This window comes from Apium graveolens, chromosome 4, assembly GCF_009905375.1.
Source record: "Apium graveolens cultivar Ventura chromosome 4, ASM990537v1, whole genome shotgun sequence".
NCBI lineage: Eukaryota > Viridiplantae > Streptophyta > Magnoliopsida > Apiales > Apiaceae > Apium > Apium graveolens.
In genome coordinates, this window is record NC_133650.1 from 6,002,582 (window position 1) to 6,022,242 (window position 19,661).

At 31.6% G+C, this 19,661-nt stretch overlaps 2 protein-coding genes across 2 annotated transcripts; both read right to left on the bottom strand.

The window, feature by feature from the left end:
• Positions 1-8,574: 8,574 nt before the first annotated feature.
• On the bottom strand, positions 8,575-9,732 carry LOC141718229 (F-box protein At3g07870-like). Its single transcript, XM_074520610.1, has one exon. The coding sequence runs from the start codon at positions 9,730-9,732 to the stop codon at positions 8,575-8,577; it is 1,158 nt and encodes a 385-aa protein (XP_074376711.1).
• Positions 9,733-18,503: 8,771 nt separating this feature from the next.
• On the bottom strand, positions 18,504-19,661 carry LOC141718230 (F-box protein At3g07870-like). The gene has a single exon (XM_074520611.1). The coding sequence runs from the start codon at positions 19,659-19,661 to the stop codon at positions 18,504-18,506; it is 1,158 nt and encodes a 385-aa protein (XP_074376712.1).

Below are 19,661 nucleotides of genomic sequence, written 5' to 3' on the forward strand. Positions count from 1 at the left end.
AGTGGAGAATTTGTCACTGCACACCTTGCATCAAATAAAATAATTCTTTTCAGTGAAGAAATATATCATTGACTAATTTTATAAATCTCAAACAAAACAAAGAATCATTATGCAAATGCACCTCTATCTTCATTCAAATTTCCAAAATAAAAAAAATTCATATATCATGATTTGTTAAATATTAGCTAGGATATGACACAAGTGAGATCATATCACAATGGTGACATCATAATTAATGTAGCAAGAGGAGCCACCAAGTGACAAAAGCAAGCTTTAAAGAGAAGCTATGTTTTTTTATATAAAGAGACTTACTCTTCCTTCTTGTATAACAAAGCACAACAGAAAATGCAGCAGAAGTGGTAGTATAGACAATACACACAGTTCACTGTATTCTTGTGTTCATTATCTTGCTCTGTAGTAGTATAGACAATGCACACAGTTAACTGTACTCTTGTGTTCATTATCTTTCTCTGCCTTCTTTTTCTATATTTAGTCATATATACATATAAATTGTGACATGATTATATTTCTAAAGAAAATCATGTCTTGACTTAAATTTATTAACAATTAACATACTAAGTCCCAATGTATTAAAAATTTAATAGATTAAATGGCTTGATTTGGAATCCAATCTATTTTGACCGATGCCAAATTAATAAAACCCTTTTATTCTTAAAACTTTCATCCTGATTCTAATTGGAATATTTCCCCTGTGATGAGCTCTAGTGATGCGCTCTTCAATCCAACATACAAGTGGAATCCCAAGGGGGGTGTATTAACACATACATGAACAGAGTAATCGAGAAATTCTTTTATATATCTAGCTCTGAAAATTTCAAATTATTAATTCTTCACTTAGTAATCATTGAAAAGTTTGTTAATTAATAGAATCACGAAATTTAATAGTAAGATATGAAAAAATAAAGTATATAATTCAGAAAATACCTCTTACAAGGGCTTGGAGTAGAAAGAAGAGGCAAGGCTACGGTTTCGTGCACAGTAGAAATTTGGAAGCACAAACGGTGAGTAGATTTCGAGCCGAAGGAACTCAGAAGCACATGCGTTGGAATTTTTTTACACGGTTATGTATAATAATTCATTTCTATGTTTGCTACATGGCATTGGGATATCAAGTCAGTAAAGTACTCTATACTAGGAAATAGGCGGCGTATCGTATGGGCTATAATATTTTTGGTCCGAACTACAAGTTAGTAAAAGGACCGCGTTTCGTGTAGGCCTATAATATTATTGGTCTGAAGTTCAAGTCATTAATTATTTTCTAATCGAAAAATGTAAGAAAACAACTACTTCAACGTCCTCGTGAAAACGATCCCAATTTATAATATCGTCGGTAGTACGGTTATAAAAAAATAAAAATGGTACTTTATCTTTAATTTCTCACAATTTCCAAAATCTAATATACTTATTATCTACTCTTATCATTAAATGATATAAAATGTAAGTTCGGATTTTGAATCAATATTTAAGGAGCGTATACTTCTACATTTTAAAGCACGTTTCTTCGGGTAATACCCTGTTGTAAATTTCACCTTTTCTTAAATTTTCCTTGTCATCCATTGTGGTGCCTTGTCCCGAAAGGAGTACTAACAATGACTCTTAAGAACACTTGCAATGTGGGAACAAAATTAATTAACATATATACATAATCATATACATGTGGGCACAAATTAGAACCAATCCTTAAAATAGAATCTCATAATCATGTGAATTCTGCTGCATAACCCTAAATTTTAAATAGATTTTTAAAATCTAAACATATATACATCACTTTCGTAAGTTTAAAAATATTTTGAACATATGCTTAAAATTCAGACCACACAGCCCATGAGAGTCGGCCGCCCTAACTTCATCAAACCCTAGCCGCCCTACCTTCTTCTTCACCCTTTATACCCATCTCTATCTCCATATTCATCTACATCTTCTCCTTTTATTCACTTTTTCTTTAATAAAATCGAGATTTGTTTTACAAAACTCGAAAAATCCATTACAGTTCTTCACTTTAGTTTTAAGATCTACTAAGGTAAGAGTCTGGATTTTATAATAAAATTCAGTTTTTGGATTCAAAATCTGCGGTCTAACAACATATTACAATTTGGTGTTATTCCGAGATTTTTGAATTTTGGGTTGTTTTCGTATTATTCTGTTTAAGTTATTATTTGTGTGTTTGATTGTCTCGCTTTATGCGATGTGTCTCGCTTTGTGCGATGTGGTGGTTGTGTTGAAAATGAATTGGATGGTGTATTGGGAGATCTGGATATCTCGCATCAACAACACTTTCGGCAGGTCTATAGCTGGTGTCCGGCAGGTAGATAGCTGGGGTGCGTTTGGAACGGTGGTGAAAATCACATGTGCTCACCTCTCACAAAAAATATTTGTTCATAACATGAGGCCTCTAAACTCAGTTGTTGCAACTGAGTCCTCTGAACGTTGCAATATCAATCGAATTAATGTGAGGGTCAATTGTGAAACTACTGTTTTCGGGGGAGATGCGTGCTGGATTGTCCGGGAAACCATTACCTTCATTTTTAATTTTCAGAATATGTGTATTCAGTTTGTTAAGCAATCCGGAAACAAAACAGCTAATTATTTAGCTCTATTTGTTTTTCAACCTGGTTGCATGATCAGTTGGGGGTTTGTCCCGATTGAATCTCTTTCAAGTTATTAATTAAATCTGCTTTAAATTTGGCAAAAAAAAAGACCACACAACCCTCATTGTGATATTATTCTTTAACTATTTTCTCACCTACTTTGTAAATAACTGAGGAGTCCTATAATCAATTAGTCTTATTGCACGATTCATATCACTGACAAAATCAGATTAAGAAAATCCTATGTTATCTTGCAACTGTGTAAAAAAGGAGTCATATTGGTTCATTTGTAAATGAGTATGAAAAGGGCAAGATCTTTCGTAAATATAATAATTTACCCACTAATATTAAAAAAACCTAAGCATCTATACTCTTTATTAATAAGCGAAACTATGCATAATTTGGTGCTAAAAGTACCCAAGTACCAAATTTTGGTACTTACATGACATAAGTTGACTTTTATTCTCTATCAACTTTGTTTTTAACACAAGTCGACTTTTATTCTTTGTAAATTTTATTTTGTTTTAAGTTAGTATTCATCCAATCGTCTTTTTAATTTATAAAATAAAAATATTTTTTAAACGATTTTTAAATTATATTAAATATTTATTAAGTTATGTTAAATTAAGTAAAATAACTTATATTTATTTTTAATTTTAGAAAAACTAAAAACTACTAACACGAATCGACTTATTTTTCTGTAAACTTTATTTATTTATAAATTATATTAAAAATTTATTAAGTTACGATAAATTAAGTAAAATAACATATATTTACTTTTATTTTGAAAAACTACTAACTACAAAGTAAACTATTAACACGAATTGACTTCTATTCTGTGTAAACTTTATCATTTGTAGTATTATTTTAAAATAAATAATACTCCGGGAGGAGAATTTATGATTATGCCTCATGAGTCGGAGCCTCTTGCTTAAATGCGGTTTACCTTGGTTCAACGCTATTGCGTGAGCCCGTAGGGTTAACCAGTGCGCACCCGAAGCCCGAAGGATAACGGCTGCGGGTTACCTACGAAAAAAATTATTGATTTAATGATCGTATATGTTACTGTCCATCACAACGTTTATGTACTTTAAATTAAAAAATCACATTTTAACAGTAACAAATTTATGACATGTATTTAGATTATATTTAGTAATATTAAATTAAGTTTAATAACATATATTTACTTTTAATTTGTAAATTAATTTTTATCGATAATTAAGTAATATTAAATAAACTATATTAAAAGGCTAATTATAAGATAATTTCCAAATTATATTAATTAATATTAAATTATCTAAAGAACATATATTTGGTTCATAAGATAGAGATACAATTCGTTTCACAAAAATAAAACTAATATTGTACTTGGTAAACAGATTGCTTAGAATCTTCTGAAAAATCGTCAATAATTAGTGTTATAACTTTTGAGTTATTAAAGAACCATTTTACCTTCTGTTGTAAAAATCGGAGATCGGGGAAGATCGGTCTAGCTACCGATTTGGGATTAGTTCAAAGTCGAGGATTAATCGAAATTGTTAATCGGAGTAAAAATCAAATCTATTATAATATTAAATTATATTTAATATATTAGTTATTTATTAACAAATATATATTTATTATATCATAATTTCTATAAATATTCATATTTAAATTAATATAGTATTTCATTTTAAAAAATAAAATATATATACTCCAATAAAGGAAAATTCGTAAGGATTAATCAAATTTCAAAAATCGAATCGGTCGAATACTTTGTAGGAGATTAATCGATTGAATAAAAGAATTTTAGAATACTATTTTACCCAAGTTAAGACCGACTTTCAAAAAGTTGGGATTAATAACTCTTCGGTGAAAAATGAAATGACTAGGTGAAAAATGAAATGACTAGGTGAAACTCGAGTTAAAAATCGTGTTTTACAAAAATCAGTCATCGAAAAAAATTGAAATCAGTCGATTAAAAATTGGGTTAATTGGTAAACAATTGGATTCACTGGTAAAAAATTAAAATATATATATATATATATATATATATATATATATATAAATAAAAAATTAAAAGTATGAATCCGGTTAATACGTGAAAAATCAGGTTAGTTGGTCAAAAATCAGACTCATTGGTAAAAAATATAAAAAAATAGAAATCAAAAAATTAAAAGTATAAATGATAAAAAATTAAAAAATATATATTATTCTCTTAAACACATAATTACTATTTAAACTTTCTTAATTTTTCATCTTAAATTGATCTCAGTTCATAAGTTACATCTCAAAAATTATATTTACTTTAATAGTGGGACATATTTAAAATTTCTTTATATAAATATAAATAATAAAAATTGTATATGTATAATCAAAATAAATAAACAATTACATATATTAATATTTATATCTAAAACTAATATTAAATTAGTTCTAATTAATGACTCAGTTAATCATTTTGATCAATCCCTGATTAGCCGATTAATCACTAGACGTGTGGCTGTAATTCAAGTCGGGCGGCTCGCGAGTTCGCCCGGCTCAAACTCGTTTAAGTGGGCTTGACTCGGCTCATTTAGTTAAACGAGCCGAGCTCGGGTAGAGGTTCCGGCTCGTTTAATTACTCGAGCCGGCTCGGCTCGACTCGTGAAATTAAACGAGACGAGTTCGGGTACAGATTTAGGCTCGACTAAGTGTAAAATTAAACGAGCCGGCTCGCCCGACTCGTTAAAACCGGCTCGTTTAGCTAAACGAGCCGGCTCGACTCGACTCATAAAATTAAACGAGTCGAGTTCGGACAGAGGTTTAGGCTCGTTTAACTAAACGAGCCGGCTCGACTCGACTCGATTAATCTCGGCTCGAATACGCCCTGCTCGAAACTCGGCTCGCTCGGCCCGAATTACAGCCCTAACTAGACGGTCCCGCTACTGATAAAGTCCAATTTCCAATTTTTACAAGACCGGTTAGAAAAATTTCTATATTTTAATGATTAAATACAAATTAAAACTGGACAAATATTGTTTTTAATATATTTGATTAACTTACTAAATAATAAGTAAATAATCAAGTGAGATGAATATTACAATTAATAGTAGGACCGTAAATGAGAAGAGATGTTCGTAAACGAAATTCAGGATTGACTTGTTTACGTAAATTCGATTCGGTTCAGTATTCTAAACGAGGGCGATCAAGAATATGAAAATGAATTCGAATGAATAATTGAGCCGAGCTTTTTGTTTGCTGGATTCTGACTCGGCTTGTTTAGCTCGTAATCGACTCAGACTTGACTCGAACTCGACTCATATAAAGTTCATATATATTATAAATAATAAATTATTATTGATCACTTAAATATTGTTATTATTACATTTTTCTCATAATTTAATAATTTTTTTAAATATTTTAGAAAATTTGCTTGTATTTCTAAATTAAACACTTAGTTTTTTCAAAATGAAACTATCCAATATTGTTACCAACTCATCTCCAATTTTTAATATTTTTATAAAATCATTAAATAACTTGTGATTTATAAAAATTAAACTTAAGCAAAATATCTAAACATAATAACATTTCGACATGGACATTTTAAAATGTAACGTACAAACTCTCTTTCGCTCTCTATTGAGTAGCCATCTCAAAATAGCCTCAATCTTGTTTTTCTTGATTTAGTTTCCATTTTTCCTTGGTTACCAATTTATTTGGGTTTGTTTAGTTTCTCCTTAATTGTGAGAGTTTGGTTTTTATTTCTTGTTGGTCATATGTCTGGGATTACAATTCTGCAGAAATTTCATGATATTGATTAAGTGATAAAGGTTTGATGATGATGCATCTATGGTTGATTGCTCAAAACAACAACTGAAATATTACAACATGTACATATCTCTTTAAAAAATTACTTGGTTGCCTATCAAAGAACGAAGGATTCAACAACGATATGATCATACGTTTGTTCAATTTCGATTATATGTGTAAATGCCGTATATTATTGAATTTTTTTTTTAAAAAAAATAAGTAATGTATGATTTCTAAAATTAAGAACTCAAAAATTTAAAATAAAATTGTTTATGTTCTTAAAACACAACTTGAAAAATAAATGATTTAGATTAGAAATTATGGGTAGAGTGTTTGTATATATATCATTATAAAATAAAAACTAGTATTTGATCTTGATGCAATTTGTAAAACTAAAAATTATATTTTAAATTCGGTCGAGTAAAAAATACATGTGAAATATTAGGGGACAACTCGAGTTTGTTCAAATTCGGCTCGAATTCATATAATAAAGAGCCGATCTTGAACATCACTTTCCGTTAGTTTATTAAATTCAGCTCATCTAAAAAAAGAAAATTAAGCTAAACTTGATCTGGACGGCTCAGATCCGTTCGTTTGCTAAATTCAAGTATGTCATAGTTGTAAATAGCATCGTCGTGTTCATAAATTTTTTCTTACAATAAAATGATATAATAAAAAAGGAGTTAGGTTCAAATTTACAAAAATATCGCTAATTTGTAGTGTTTTTTTAGATTAAAATAATTTAGATAAAATAGTAAACTATGTTTTAATCCCATGTGACACCCCAGGCAGCCTCACGTTTAGGCTGTGTGACCTCTAAAAGTATACCACCATATACAAACTCGAGCCCGATAAACTTGGAATTTGAACATTTGCATCAATTACAAACTACAACGAGGCTTATGAAATTGTCAAGTTTTTGCAGTGTCTTAATTTGAGGATGATTACTGGAGGGGAAAAAATCACTGTAGCATATAAATTCCCCACAGGGCGAACTTGTAATGTGATACTCAAACGACCATTTCTTTAATCATAATGGCTGAGTCAAAGAAGTTCACATATACAACAGCACCTACTTTGTTAGAGTTTCCCACAAACTCCAGGAACATAGGCAGTTAATTGAACAGCAACTTTCTTCGAACTGAAAGTACACAAACTTCCATAATGGCCTTTGGATCATAAACTAAGCAATGAAGATTGTCATAGACACATACTACATCATAATTCCTAACTATTAAAATCAAGATATCGAGAAACAAGTTGAAAATCAAGATAAACCAGAGTAGCCCTAAACAGCTTTAAAGCTTTCAGGATACATTTAAATCCGATGAACAACTTTGAGCTTCTAGCGCAGACAGAGCAGCGAGAGCACTTATAGTATATGTTATCAGACACAGTTTTAAGGTTTAATTAAACTGGTTTTTGTGATTTTCTTTCACTTTCACATACATAACCCCGAATGAACTTATGCATTTTTGTCATTTGACTTTAAACTTACTTCTTAACCCAACTCGCTTTGGTTTAACACTCAATTTTAGGGAAATACTAACATCTACAAATGAAAAGCCACTCTAAAAGAAATATGCCTCTAAATCTTACAGTTCTTCCGTGTGGATAACTTATACAAGTAACATAATGTAAGATAGGATTACAAATGTAAAACCAGCTGTATAATTCAAACTGCAACTTAGCTAACAACAGAAGTTATAACAAGGCCTTCCTAAATGAAAAATTTTAAGTATGACCACCAAATTTGACCTAAAACCAAAGCCCAACAAAGCTAGGCCAAAGCTGAATAAATAAAATAAACTACACTCATCAAGATGAAAGGGAAATAATACTATGAATCATGAAAAACAGAATCAACCAAGAGCAATTTACAAGCATACAACATAAAAATCATTTATATGATATGTAAATGTTATAAAAATGTCAAGCACTAAATGCTAAAGTTATCTCGCAGCCTACAGTAATTATTAAATTTTGAAATTAGGAGTACATACAAATATTAGATAAACAACTAGAAAAGCTTAAAACATAACGTGTTCTTGAAATGGAACTAGTTATAAAAACCTTGTATTTTTGCAGTAAAATAAGCAATGTTCAACAACTTAGATTACTCGGCCTTAGTACTCGGGAGACTGCTCGGACTCGGCCCTATTTTCGATCCTGTTTTGCTCTATTCGGTTATAAGTCAGTCTTCTACTTGAGGAGACTCCCATCTTTTGACACCCTCCAAGGTGAAACTCCTCTCTAGACTGATAAAACCGGGGACATAAGTCATCGCACCAAATGTGAGAAACTCACCCTCCGGGAAAATGTGATGTCGCAATGTTTTATGTTGAGGATGATAAGTGAACAATTGAAGTTGGTCACAATACATTAAGATGTTCCCATCTTTGAGAACTTTAAGAAGCCGAACCATGTCGGTATTTATACCTTCATGTAATGGAGGATTAGGAGTGATGATGAGTTTTTTACTCCAACTATCTTCCACGCCATAATCTCTCTTCACCCAAATAGAAAGTTCAGAGTATAGTGTTATATCACATATACACAAGCAACCTTTAAGTACTCCCAAGTTCCTAAAATGATTATGGACTCCCAAGATGCTAAAATGATCTGTATTCCCAGGAGCCCGTGGAGGAGCTTCCATTGGACGAAATAATTCTCTATCCAAATCGAAAGCACATATTAGTTCACCAGCTAACCAATGGAGGCGGCCACTGACATAGTGACCCCTATCATGTTCATTCAGATGGAAGGGGACATGTCCTAGATCTCTCCACATGCCGGTTCCAAGCGTATAAACCTCGCTCCCTAGGTCATATTCAGTTGAAGGAAATCTACCCTTATAAAAACGTACAATCTTGTACTGTTGGTTCGATTCAACAAGTCTAAAGCCATAATATCCCTTTAAATATGATACTCTGGTGTACTCGGAATCTTGAAGGCGTATGTACTCTTGTGTAATTGGATTGCATACATATGCTGAATCATCATAACTATCTTCTAAGCATATTAACCCATTAACTGATCCAATTAACCCCACATAGTCTCCCAAGGCAAGTCCCGGGGAAAATCTCATCATAGGCTCGTGATGAATATCATGTTGGTGATGTTGGTCATCTAGTTCAACCACTGCAAGGTCACCATCATTGTCATCATCTACGTCCTCGGCGTCTCCTTGATGAAGTAAAAGCATTTTAGATGATATAGAGAGATGCAGACGCGAAAAAAATGGTTCTGAAACTATATTACACCATCTTTTGCACACGCTTTTGCATGACACTATTGTCCTCACAGGAGTTCTTGATATAATTTCAGCAATCAATTCTTCTGGTAAGTCCATAGTGGAGAATTTGTCACTGCACACCTTGCATCAAATAAAATAATTCTTTTCAGTGAAGAAATATATCATTGACTAATTTTATAAATCTCAAACAAAACAAAGAATCATTATGCAAATGCACCTCTATCTTCATTCAAATTTCCAAAATAAAAAAATTCATATATCATGATTTGTTAAATATTAGCTAGGATATGACACAAGTGAGATCATGTCACAATGGTGACATCATAATTAATGTAGCAAGAGGAGCCACCAAGTGACAAAAGCAAGCTTTAAAGAGAAGCTATGTTTTTTTATATAAAGAGACTTACTCTTCCTTCTTGTATAACAAAGCACAACAGAAAATGCAGCAGAAGTGGTAGTATAGACAATACACACAGTTCACTGTATTCTTGTGTTCATTATCTTGCTCTGTAGTAGTATAGCAATGCACAGTTAACTGTACTCTTGTGTTCATTATCTTTCTCTCCTTCTTTTTCTATATTTAGTCATATATACATATATATTGTGACATGATTATATTTCTAAAGAAAATCATGTCTTGACTTAAATTTATTAACAATTAACATACTAAGTCCCAATGTATTAAAAATTTAATAGATTAAATGGCTTGATTTGGAATCCAATCTATTTTGACCGAGGCCAAATTAATAAAACCCTTTTATTCTTAAAACTTTCATCCTGATTCTAATGGGAATATTTCCCCTGTGATGAGCTCTAGTGATGCGCTCTTCAATCCAACATACAAGTGGAATCCCAAGGGGGGTGTATTAACACATACATGAACTGAGTAATCGAGAAATTCTTTTATATATCTAGCTCTGAAAATTTCAAATTATTAATTCTTCACTTAGTAATCATTGAAAAGTTTGTTAATTAATAGAATCACGAAATTTAATAGTAAGATATGAAAAAATAAAGTATATAATTCAGAAAATACCTCTTACAAGGGCTTGGAGTAGAAAGAAGAGGCAAGGCTACGGTTTCGTGCACAGTAGAAATTTGGAAGCACAAACGGTGAGTAGATTTCGAGCCGAAGGAACTCAGAAGCACATGCGTTGGAATTTTTTTACACGGTTATGTATAACAATTCATTTCTATGTTTGCTACATGGCATTGGGATATCAAGTCAGTAAAGTACTCTATACTAGGAAATAGGCAGCGTATCGTATGGGCTATAATATTTTTGGTCCGAATTACAAGTTAGTAAAAGGACCGCGTTTCGTGTAGGCCTATAATATTATTGGTCTGAAGTTCAAGTCATTAATTATTTTTTAATCGAAAAATGTAAGAAAACAACTACTTCAACGTCCTCGTGAAAACGATCCCAATTTATAATATCGTCGATAGTACGGTTATAAAAAAATAAAAATGGTATTTTATCTTTAATTTCTCACAATTTCCAAAATCTAACATACTTATTATCTACTCTTATCATTAAATGATATAAAATGTAAGTTCGGATTTTGAATCAATATTTAAGGAGCGTATACTTCTAGATTTTAAAGCACGTTTCTTCGGGTAATACCCTGTTGTAAATTTCACCTTTTCTTAAATTTTCCTTGTCATCCATTGTGGTGCCTTGTCCCGAAAGGAGTACTAACAATGACTCTTAAGAACACTTGCAATGTGGGAACAAAATTAATTAACATATATACATAATCATATACATGTGGGCACAAATTAGAACCAATCCTTAAAATAGAATCTCATAATCATGTGAATTCTGCTGCATAACCCTAAATTTTAAATAGATTTTTAAAATCTAAACATATATACATCACTTTCGTAAGTTTAAAAATATTTTGAACATATGCTTAAAATTCAGACCACACAGCCCATGAGAGTCGGCCGCCCTAACTTCATCAAACCCTAGCCGCCCTACCTTCTTCTTCACCCTTTATACCCATCTCTATCTCCATATTCATCTACATCTTCTCCTTTTATTTATTTTTTCTTTAATAAAATCGAGATTTGTTTTACAAAACTCGAAAAATCCATTACAGTTCTTCACTTTAGTTTTAAGATCTACTAAGGTAAGAGTCTGGATTTTATAATAAAATTCAGTTTTTGGATTCAAAATCTGCGGTCTAACAACATATTACAATTTGGTGTTATTCCGAGATTTTTGAATTTTGGGTTGTTTTCGTATTATTCTGTTTAAGTTATTATTTGTGTGTTTGATTGTCTCGCTTTATGCGATGTGTCTCGCTTTGTGCGATGTGGTGGTTGTGTTGAAAATAAATTGGATGGTGTATTGGGAGATCTGGATATCTCGCATCAACAACACTTTCGGCAGGTCTATAGCTGGTGTCCGGCAGGTAGATAGCTGGGGTGCGTTTGGAACGGTGGTAAAAATCACATGTGCTCACCTCTCACAAAAAATATTTGTTCATAACATGAGGCCTCTAAACTCAGTTGTTGCAACTGAGTCCTCTGAACGTTGCAATATCAATCGAATTAATGTGAGGGTCAATTGTAAAACTACTGTTTTCGGGGGAGATGCGTGCTGGATTGTCCGGGAAACCATTACCTTCATTTTTAATTTTCAGAATATGTGTATTCAGTTTGTTAAGCAATCCGGAAACAAAACAGCTAATTATTTAGCTCTATTTGTTTTTCAACCTGGTTGCATGATCAGTTGGGGGTTTGTCCCGATTGAATCTCTTTCAAGTTATTAATAAAATCTGCTTTAAATTTGGCAAAAAAAAAGACCACACAACCCTCATTGTGATATTGTTCTTTAACTATTTTCTCACCTACTTTGTAAATAACTGAGGAGTCCTATAATCAATTAGTCTTATTGCACGATTCATATCATTGACAAAATCAGATTAAGAAAATCCTTTGTTATCTTGCAACTGTGTAAAAAAGGAGTCATATTGGTTCATTTGTAAATGAGTACGAAAAAGGCAAGATCTTTCGTAAACATAATAATTTACCCACTAATATTAAAAAAACCTAAGGATCTATACTCTTTATTAATAAGCGAAACTATGTATAATTTGGTGCTAAAAGTACCCAAGTACCAAATTTTGGTACGTACATGACATAAGTTGACTTTTATTCTCTATCAACTTTGTATTTATATATTTATAAATTATATTAAAAATTTATTAAGTTACGATAAATTAAGTAAAATAACATATATTAACTTTTATTTTGAAAAACTACTAACTACAAAGTAAACTATTAACACGAATTGACTTCTATTCTGTGTAAACTTTATCATCTGTAGTATTATTTTAAAAATAAATAATACTCCGGGAGGAGAATTTATGATTATGCCTCCTGAGTCGGAGCCTCTTGCTTAAATACAGTTTACCTTGGTTCAACGCTATTGCGTGAGCCCGTAGGGTTAACCAGTGCGCACCAGAAGCCCGAAGGATAACGGCTGCGGGTTACCTACGAAAAAAATTTATTGATTTAATGATCGTATATGTTACTCTCCATCACAACGTTTATGTACTTTAAATTAAAAAATCACATTTTAACAGTAATAAATTTATGACATGTATTTAGATTATATTTAGTAATATTAAATTAAGTTTAATAACATATATTTACTTTTAATTTGTAAATTAATTTTTATCGATAAATAAGTAATATTAAATAAACTATATTAAAAGGCTAATTATATATTTAGCAAAAAAAAAAGGCTAATTATAAGATAATTACCAAATTATATTAATTAATATTAAATTGTCTAAAGAACATATATTTGGTTCATAAGATAGAGATACAATTCATTTCACAAAAATAAAACTAATATTGTACTTGGTAAACAGATTGCTTAGAATCTTCTGAAAAATCGTCAATAATTAGTGTTATAACTTTTGAGTTATTAAAGAACCATTTTACCTTCTGTTGTAAAAATCGGACATCGGGGAAGATCGGTCTAACTACCGATTTGGGATTAGTTGAAAGTCGAGGATTAATCGAAATTGTTAATCGGAGTAAAAATCAAATCTATTATAATATTTAATTATATTTAATATATTAGTTATTTATTAACAAATATATATTTATTATATCATAATTTCTATAAATATTCATATTTAAATTAATATAGTATTTCATTTTAATAAATAAAATATATATACTCCAATAAAGGAAAATTCGTATGGATTAATCAAATTTCAAAAAATATAATCGGTCGAGTACTTTGTAGGAGATTAATCGATTGAATAAAGGAATTTTAGAATACTATTTTACCCAAGTTAAGACCGACTTTCAAAAAGTTGGGATTAATAACTCTTCGGTGAAAAATGAAATGACTAGGTGAAAAATGAAATGACTAGGTGAAAATCGAGTTAAAAATCGTGTTTTACAAAAATCAGTCATCGAAAAAAATTGAAATCAGTCGATTAAAAATTGGGTTAATTGGTAAACAATTGGATTCACTGGTAAAAAATTAAAATATATATATATATATATATATAAAAATAAAAAATTAAAAGTATGAATCCGGTTAATACGTGAAAAATCAGGTTAGTTGGTCAAAAATCAGACTCATTGGTAAAAAATATAAAAAAATAGAAATCAAAAAATTAAAAGTATAAATGATAAAAAATTAAAAAATATATATTATTCTCTTAAACACATAATTACTATTTAAACTTTCTTAATTTTTCATCTTAAATTGATCTCAGTTCATAAGTTACATCTCAAAAATTATATTTACTTTAATAGTGGGACATATTTAAAATTTCTTTATATAAATATAAATAATAAAAATTGTATATGTATAATCAAAATAAATAAACAATTACATATATTAATATTTATATCTAAAACTAATATTAAATTAGTTCTAATTAATGACTCAGTTAATCATTTTGATCAATCCCTGATTAGCCGATTAATCACTAGACGTGTGGCTGTAATTCAAGTCGGGCGGCTCGCGAGTTCGCCCGGCTCGAACTCGTTTAAGTGGGCTTGACTCGGCTCGTTTAGTTAAACGAGCCGAGCTCGGGTAGAGGTTCCGGCTCGTTTAATTACTCGAGCCGGCTCGGCTCGACTCGTGAAATTAAACGAGACGAGTTCGGGTAGAGATTTAGGCTCGATTAAGTGTAAAATTAAACGAGCCGGCTCGCCCGACTCGTAAAAACCGGCTCGTTTAGCTAAATGAGCTGGCTCGACTCGACTCGTAAAATTAAACGAGTCGAGTTCGGACAGAGGTTTAGGCTCGTTTAACTAAACGAGCCGGCTCGACTCGACTCGATTAATCTCGGCTCGAATTACGCCCTGCTCGAAACTCGGCTCGCTCGGCCCGAATTACAGCCCTAACTAGACGGTCCCGCTACTGATAAAGTCCAATTTCCAATTTTTACAAGACCGGTTAGAAAAATTTCTATATTTTAATGATTAAATACAAATTAAAACTGGACAAATATTGTTTTTAATATATTTCATTAACTTACTAAATAATAAGTAAATAATCAAGTGAGATGAATATTACAATTAATAGTAGGACCGTAAATGAGAAGAGATGTTCGTAAACGAAATTCAGGATTGACTTGTTTACGTAAACTCGATTCGGTTCAGTATTCTAAACGAGGGCGATCAAGAATATGAAAATGAATTCGAATGAATAATTGAGCCGAGCTTTTTGTTTGCTGGATTCTGACTCGGCTTGTTTAGCTCGTAATCGACTCAGACTTGACTCGAACTCGACTCATATAAAGTTCATATATATTATAAATAATAAATTATTATTGATCACTTAAATATTGTTATTATTACATTTTTCTCATGATTTAATAATTTTTTTTAAATATTTTAGAAAATTTGCTTGTATTTCTAAATTAAACACTTAGTTTTTTCATAATGAAACTATCCAATATTGTTACCAACTCATCTCCAATTTTTAATATTTTTATAAAATCATTAAATAACTTGTGATTTATAAAAATTAAACTTAAGCAAAATATCTAAACATAATAACATTTCGACATGGACATTTTAAAATATAACGTACAAACTCTCTTTCGCTCTCTATTGAGTAGCCATCTCAAAATAGCCTCAATCTTGTTTTTCTTGATTTAGTTTCCATTTTTCCTTGGTTACCAATTTATTTGGGTTTGTTTAGTTTCTCCTTAATTGTGAGAGTTTGGTTTTTATTTCTTGTTGGTCATATGTCTGGGATTACAATTTTGCAGAAATTTCATGATATTGATTAAGTGATAAAGGTTTTATGATGATGCATCTATGGTTGATTGCTCAAAACAACAACTGAAATATTACAACATGTACATATCTCTTTAAAAAATTACTTGGTTGCCTATCAAAGAACGAAGGATTCAATAACGATATGATCATAAGTTTGTTCAATTTCGATTATATGTGTAAATGCCGTATATTATTGAATTTTTTTTTTAAAAAATAAGTAATGTATGATTTCTAAAATTAAGAACTCAAAAATTTAAAATAAAATTGTTTATGTTCTTAAAACTCAACTTGAAAAATAAATGATTTAGATTAGGAATTATGGGTAGAGTGTTTGTATATATATCATTATAAAATAAAAACTAGTATTTGATCTTGATGCAATTTGTAAAACTAAAAATTATATTTTAAATTCGGTCGAGTAAAAAATACATGTGAAATATTAGGGGACAACTCGAGTTTGTTCAAATTTGGCTCGAATTCATATAATAAAGAGCCGATCTTGAACATCACTTTCCGTTAGTTTATTAAATTCAGCTCATCTAAAAAAAGAAAATTAAGCTAAACTTGATCTGGACGGCTCAGATCCGTTCGTTTGCTAAATTCAAGTATGTCATAGTTGTAAATAGCATCGTCGTGTTCATAAATTTTTTCTTACAATAAAATGATATAATAAAAAAGGAGTTAGGTTCAAATTTACGAAAATATCGCTAATTTGTAGTGTTTTTTTAGATTACAATAATTTAGATAAAATAGTAAACTATGTTTTAATCCCATGTGACACCCCAGGCAGCCTCACGTTTAGGCTGTGTGACCTCCAAAAGTATACCACCATATACAAACTCGAGCCCGATAAACTTGGAATTTGAACATTTGCATCAATTACAAACTACAACGAGGCTTATGAAATTGTCAAGTTTTTGCAGTGTCTTAATTTGAGGATGATTACTTGAGGGGAAAAAATCCACTGTAGCATATAAATTCCCCACAGGGCGAACTTGTAATGTGATACTCAAACGACCATTTCTTTAATCATAATGGCTGAGTCAAAGAAGTTCACATATACAACAGCACCTACTTTGTTAGAGTTTCCCACAAACTCCAGGAACATAGGCAGTTAATTGAACAGCAACTTTCTTCGAACTGAAAGTACACAAACTTCCATAATGGCCTTTGGATCATAAACTAAGCAATGAAGATTGTCATAGACACATACTACATCATAATTCCTAACTATTAAAATCAAGATATCGAGAAACAAGTTGAAAATCAAGATAAACCAGAGTAGCCCTAAACAGCTTTAAAGCTTTCAGGATACATTTAAATCCGATGAACAACTTTGAGCTTCTAGCGCAGACAGAGCAGCGAGAGCACTTATAGTATATAAATTCCCCACAGGGCGAACTTGTAAAGTGATACTCAAACTACCATTTCTTTAATCATAATGGCTGAGTCAAAGAAGTTCACATATACAACAGCACCTACTTTGTTAGAGTTTCCCACAAACTCCAGGAACATAGGCAGTTAATTGAACAGCAACTTTCTTCGAACTGAAAGTACACAAACTTCCATAATGGCCTTTGGATCATAAACTAAGCAATGAAGATTGTCATAGACACATACTACATCATAATTCCTAACTATTAAAATCAAGATATCGAGAAACAAGTTGAAAATCAAGATAAACCAGAGTAGCCCTAAACAGCTTTAAAGCTTTCAGGATACATTTAAATCCGATGAACAACTTTGAGCTTCTAGCGCAGACAGAGCAGCGAGAGCACTTATAGTATATGTTATCAGACACAGTTTTAAGGTTTAATTAAACTGGTTTTTGTGATTTTCTTTCACTTTCACATACATAACCCCGAATGAACTTATGCATTTTTGTCATTTGACTTTAAACTTACTTCTTAACCCAACTCGCTTTGGTTTAACACTCAATTTTAGGGAAATACTAACATCTACAAATGAAAAGCCACTCTAAAAGAAATATGCCTCTAAATCTTACAGTTCTTCCGTGTGGATAACTTATACAAGTAACATAATGTAAGATAGGATTACAAATGTAAAACCAGCTGTATAATTCAAACTGCAACTTAGCTAACAACAGAAGTTATAACAAGGCCTTCCTAAATGAAAAATTTTAAGTATGACCACCAAATTTGACCTAAAACCAAAGCCCAACAAAGCTAGGCCAAAGCTGAATAAATAAAATAAACTACACTCATCAAGATGAAAGGGAAATAATACTATGAATCATGAAAAACAGAATCAACCAAGAGCAATTTACAAGCATACAACATAAAAATCATTTATATGATATGTAAATGTTATAAAAATGTCAAGCACTAAATGCTAAAGTTATCTCGCAGCCTACAGTAATTATTAAATTTTGAAATTAGGAGTACATACAAATATTAGATAAACAACTAGAAAAGCTTAAAACATAACGTGTTCTTGAAATGGAACTAGTTATAAAAACCTTGTATTTTTGCAGTAAAATAAGCAATGTTCAACAACTTAGATTACTCGGCCTTAGTACTCGGGAGACTGCTCGGACTCGGCCCTATTTTCGATCCTGTTTTGCTCTATTCGGTTATAAGTCAGTCTTCTACTTGAGGAGACTCCCATCTTTTGACACCCTCCAAGGTGAAACTCCTCTCTAGACTGATAAAACCGGGGACATAAGTCATCGCACCAAATGTGAGAAACTCACCCTCCGGGAAAATGTGATGTCGCAATGTTTTACGTTGAGGATGATAAGTGAACAATTGAAGTTGGTCACAATACATTAAGATGTTCCCATCTTTGAGAACTTTAAGAAGCCGAACCATGTCGGTATTTATACCTTCATGTAACGGAGGATTAGGAGTGATGATGAGTTTTTTACTCCAACTATCTTCCACGCCATAATCTCTCTTCACCCAAATAGAAAGTTCAGAGTATAGTGTTATATCACATATACACAAGCAACCTTTAAGTACTCCCAAGTTCCTAAAATGATTATGGACTCCCAAGATGCTAAAATGATCTGTATTCCCAGGAGCCCGTGGAGGAGCTTCCATTGGACGAAATAATTCTCTATCCAAATCGAAAGCACATATTAGTTCACCAGCTAACCAATGGAGGCGGCCACTGACATAGTGACCCCTATCATGTTCATTCAGATGGAAGGGGACATGTCCTAGATCTCTCCACATGCCGGTTCCAAGCGTATAAACCTCGCTCCCTAGGTCATATTCAGTTGAAGGAAATCTACCCTTATAAAAACGTACAATCTTGTACTGTTGGTTCGATTCAACAAGTCCAAAGCCATAATATCCCTTTAAATATGATACTCTGGTGTACTCGGAATCTTGAAGGCGTATGTACTCTTGTGTAATTGGATTGCATACATATGCTGAATCATCATAACTATCTTCTAAGCATATTAACCCATTAACTGATCCAATTAACCCCACATAGTCTCCCAAGGCAAGTCCCGGGGAAAATCTCATCATAGGCTCGTGATGAATATCATGTTGGCGATGTTGGTCATCTAGTTCAACCACTGCAAGGTCACCATCATTGTCATCATCTACGTCCTCGGCGTCTCCTTGATGAAGTAAAAGCATTTTAGATGATATAGAGAGATGCAGACGCGAAAAAAATGGTCCTGAAACTATATTACACCATCTTTTGCACACGCTTTTGCATGACACTATTGTCCTCACAGGAGTTCTTGATATAATTTCAGCAATCAATTCTTCTGGTAAGTCCAT

Bases quoted from the DNA above. Each gene is read 5' to 3' on its own strand.
- LOC141718229 (XM_074520610.1), bottom strand. From the start codon at position 9,732: ATGGACTTACCAGAAGAATTGATTGCTGAAATTATATCAAGAACTCCT.
- LOC141718230 (XM_074520611.1), bottom strand. From the start codon at position 19,661: ATGGACTTACCAGAAGAATTGATTGCTGAAATTATATCAAGAACTCCT.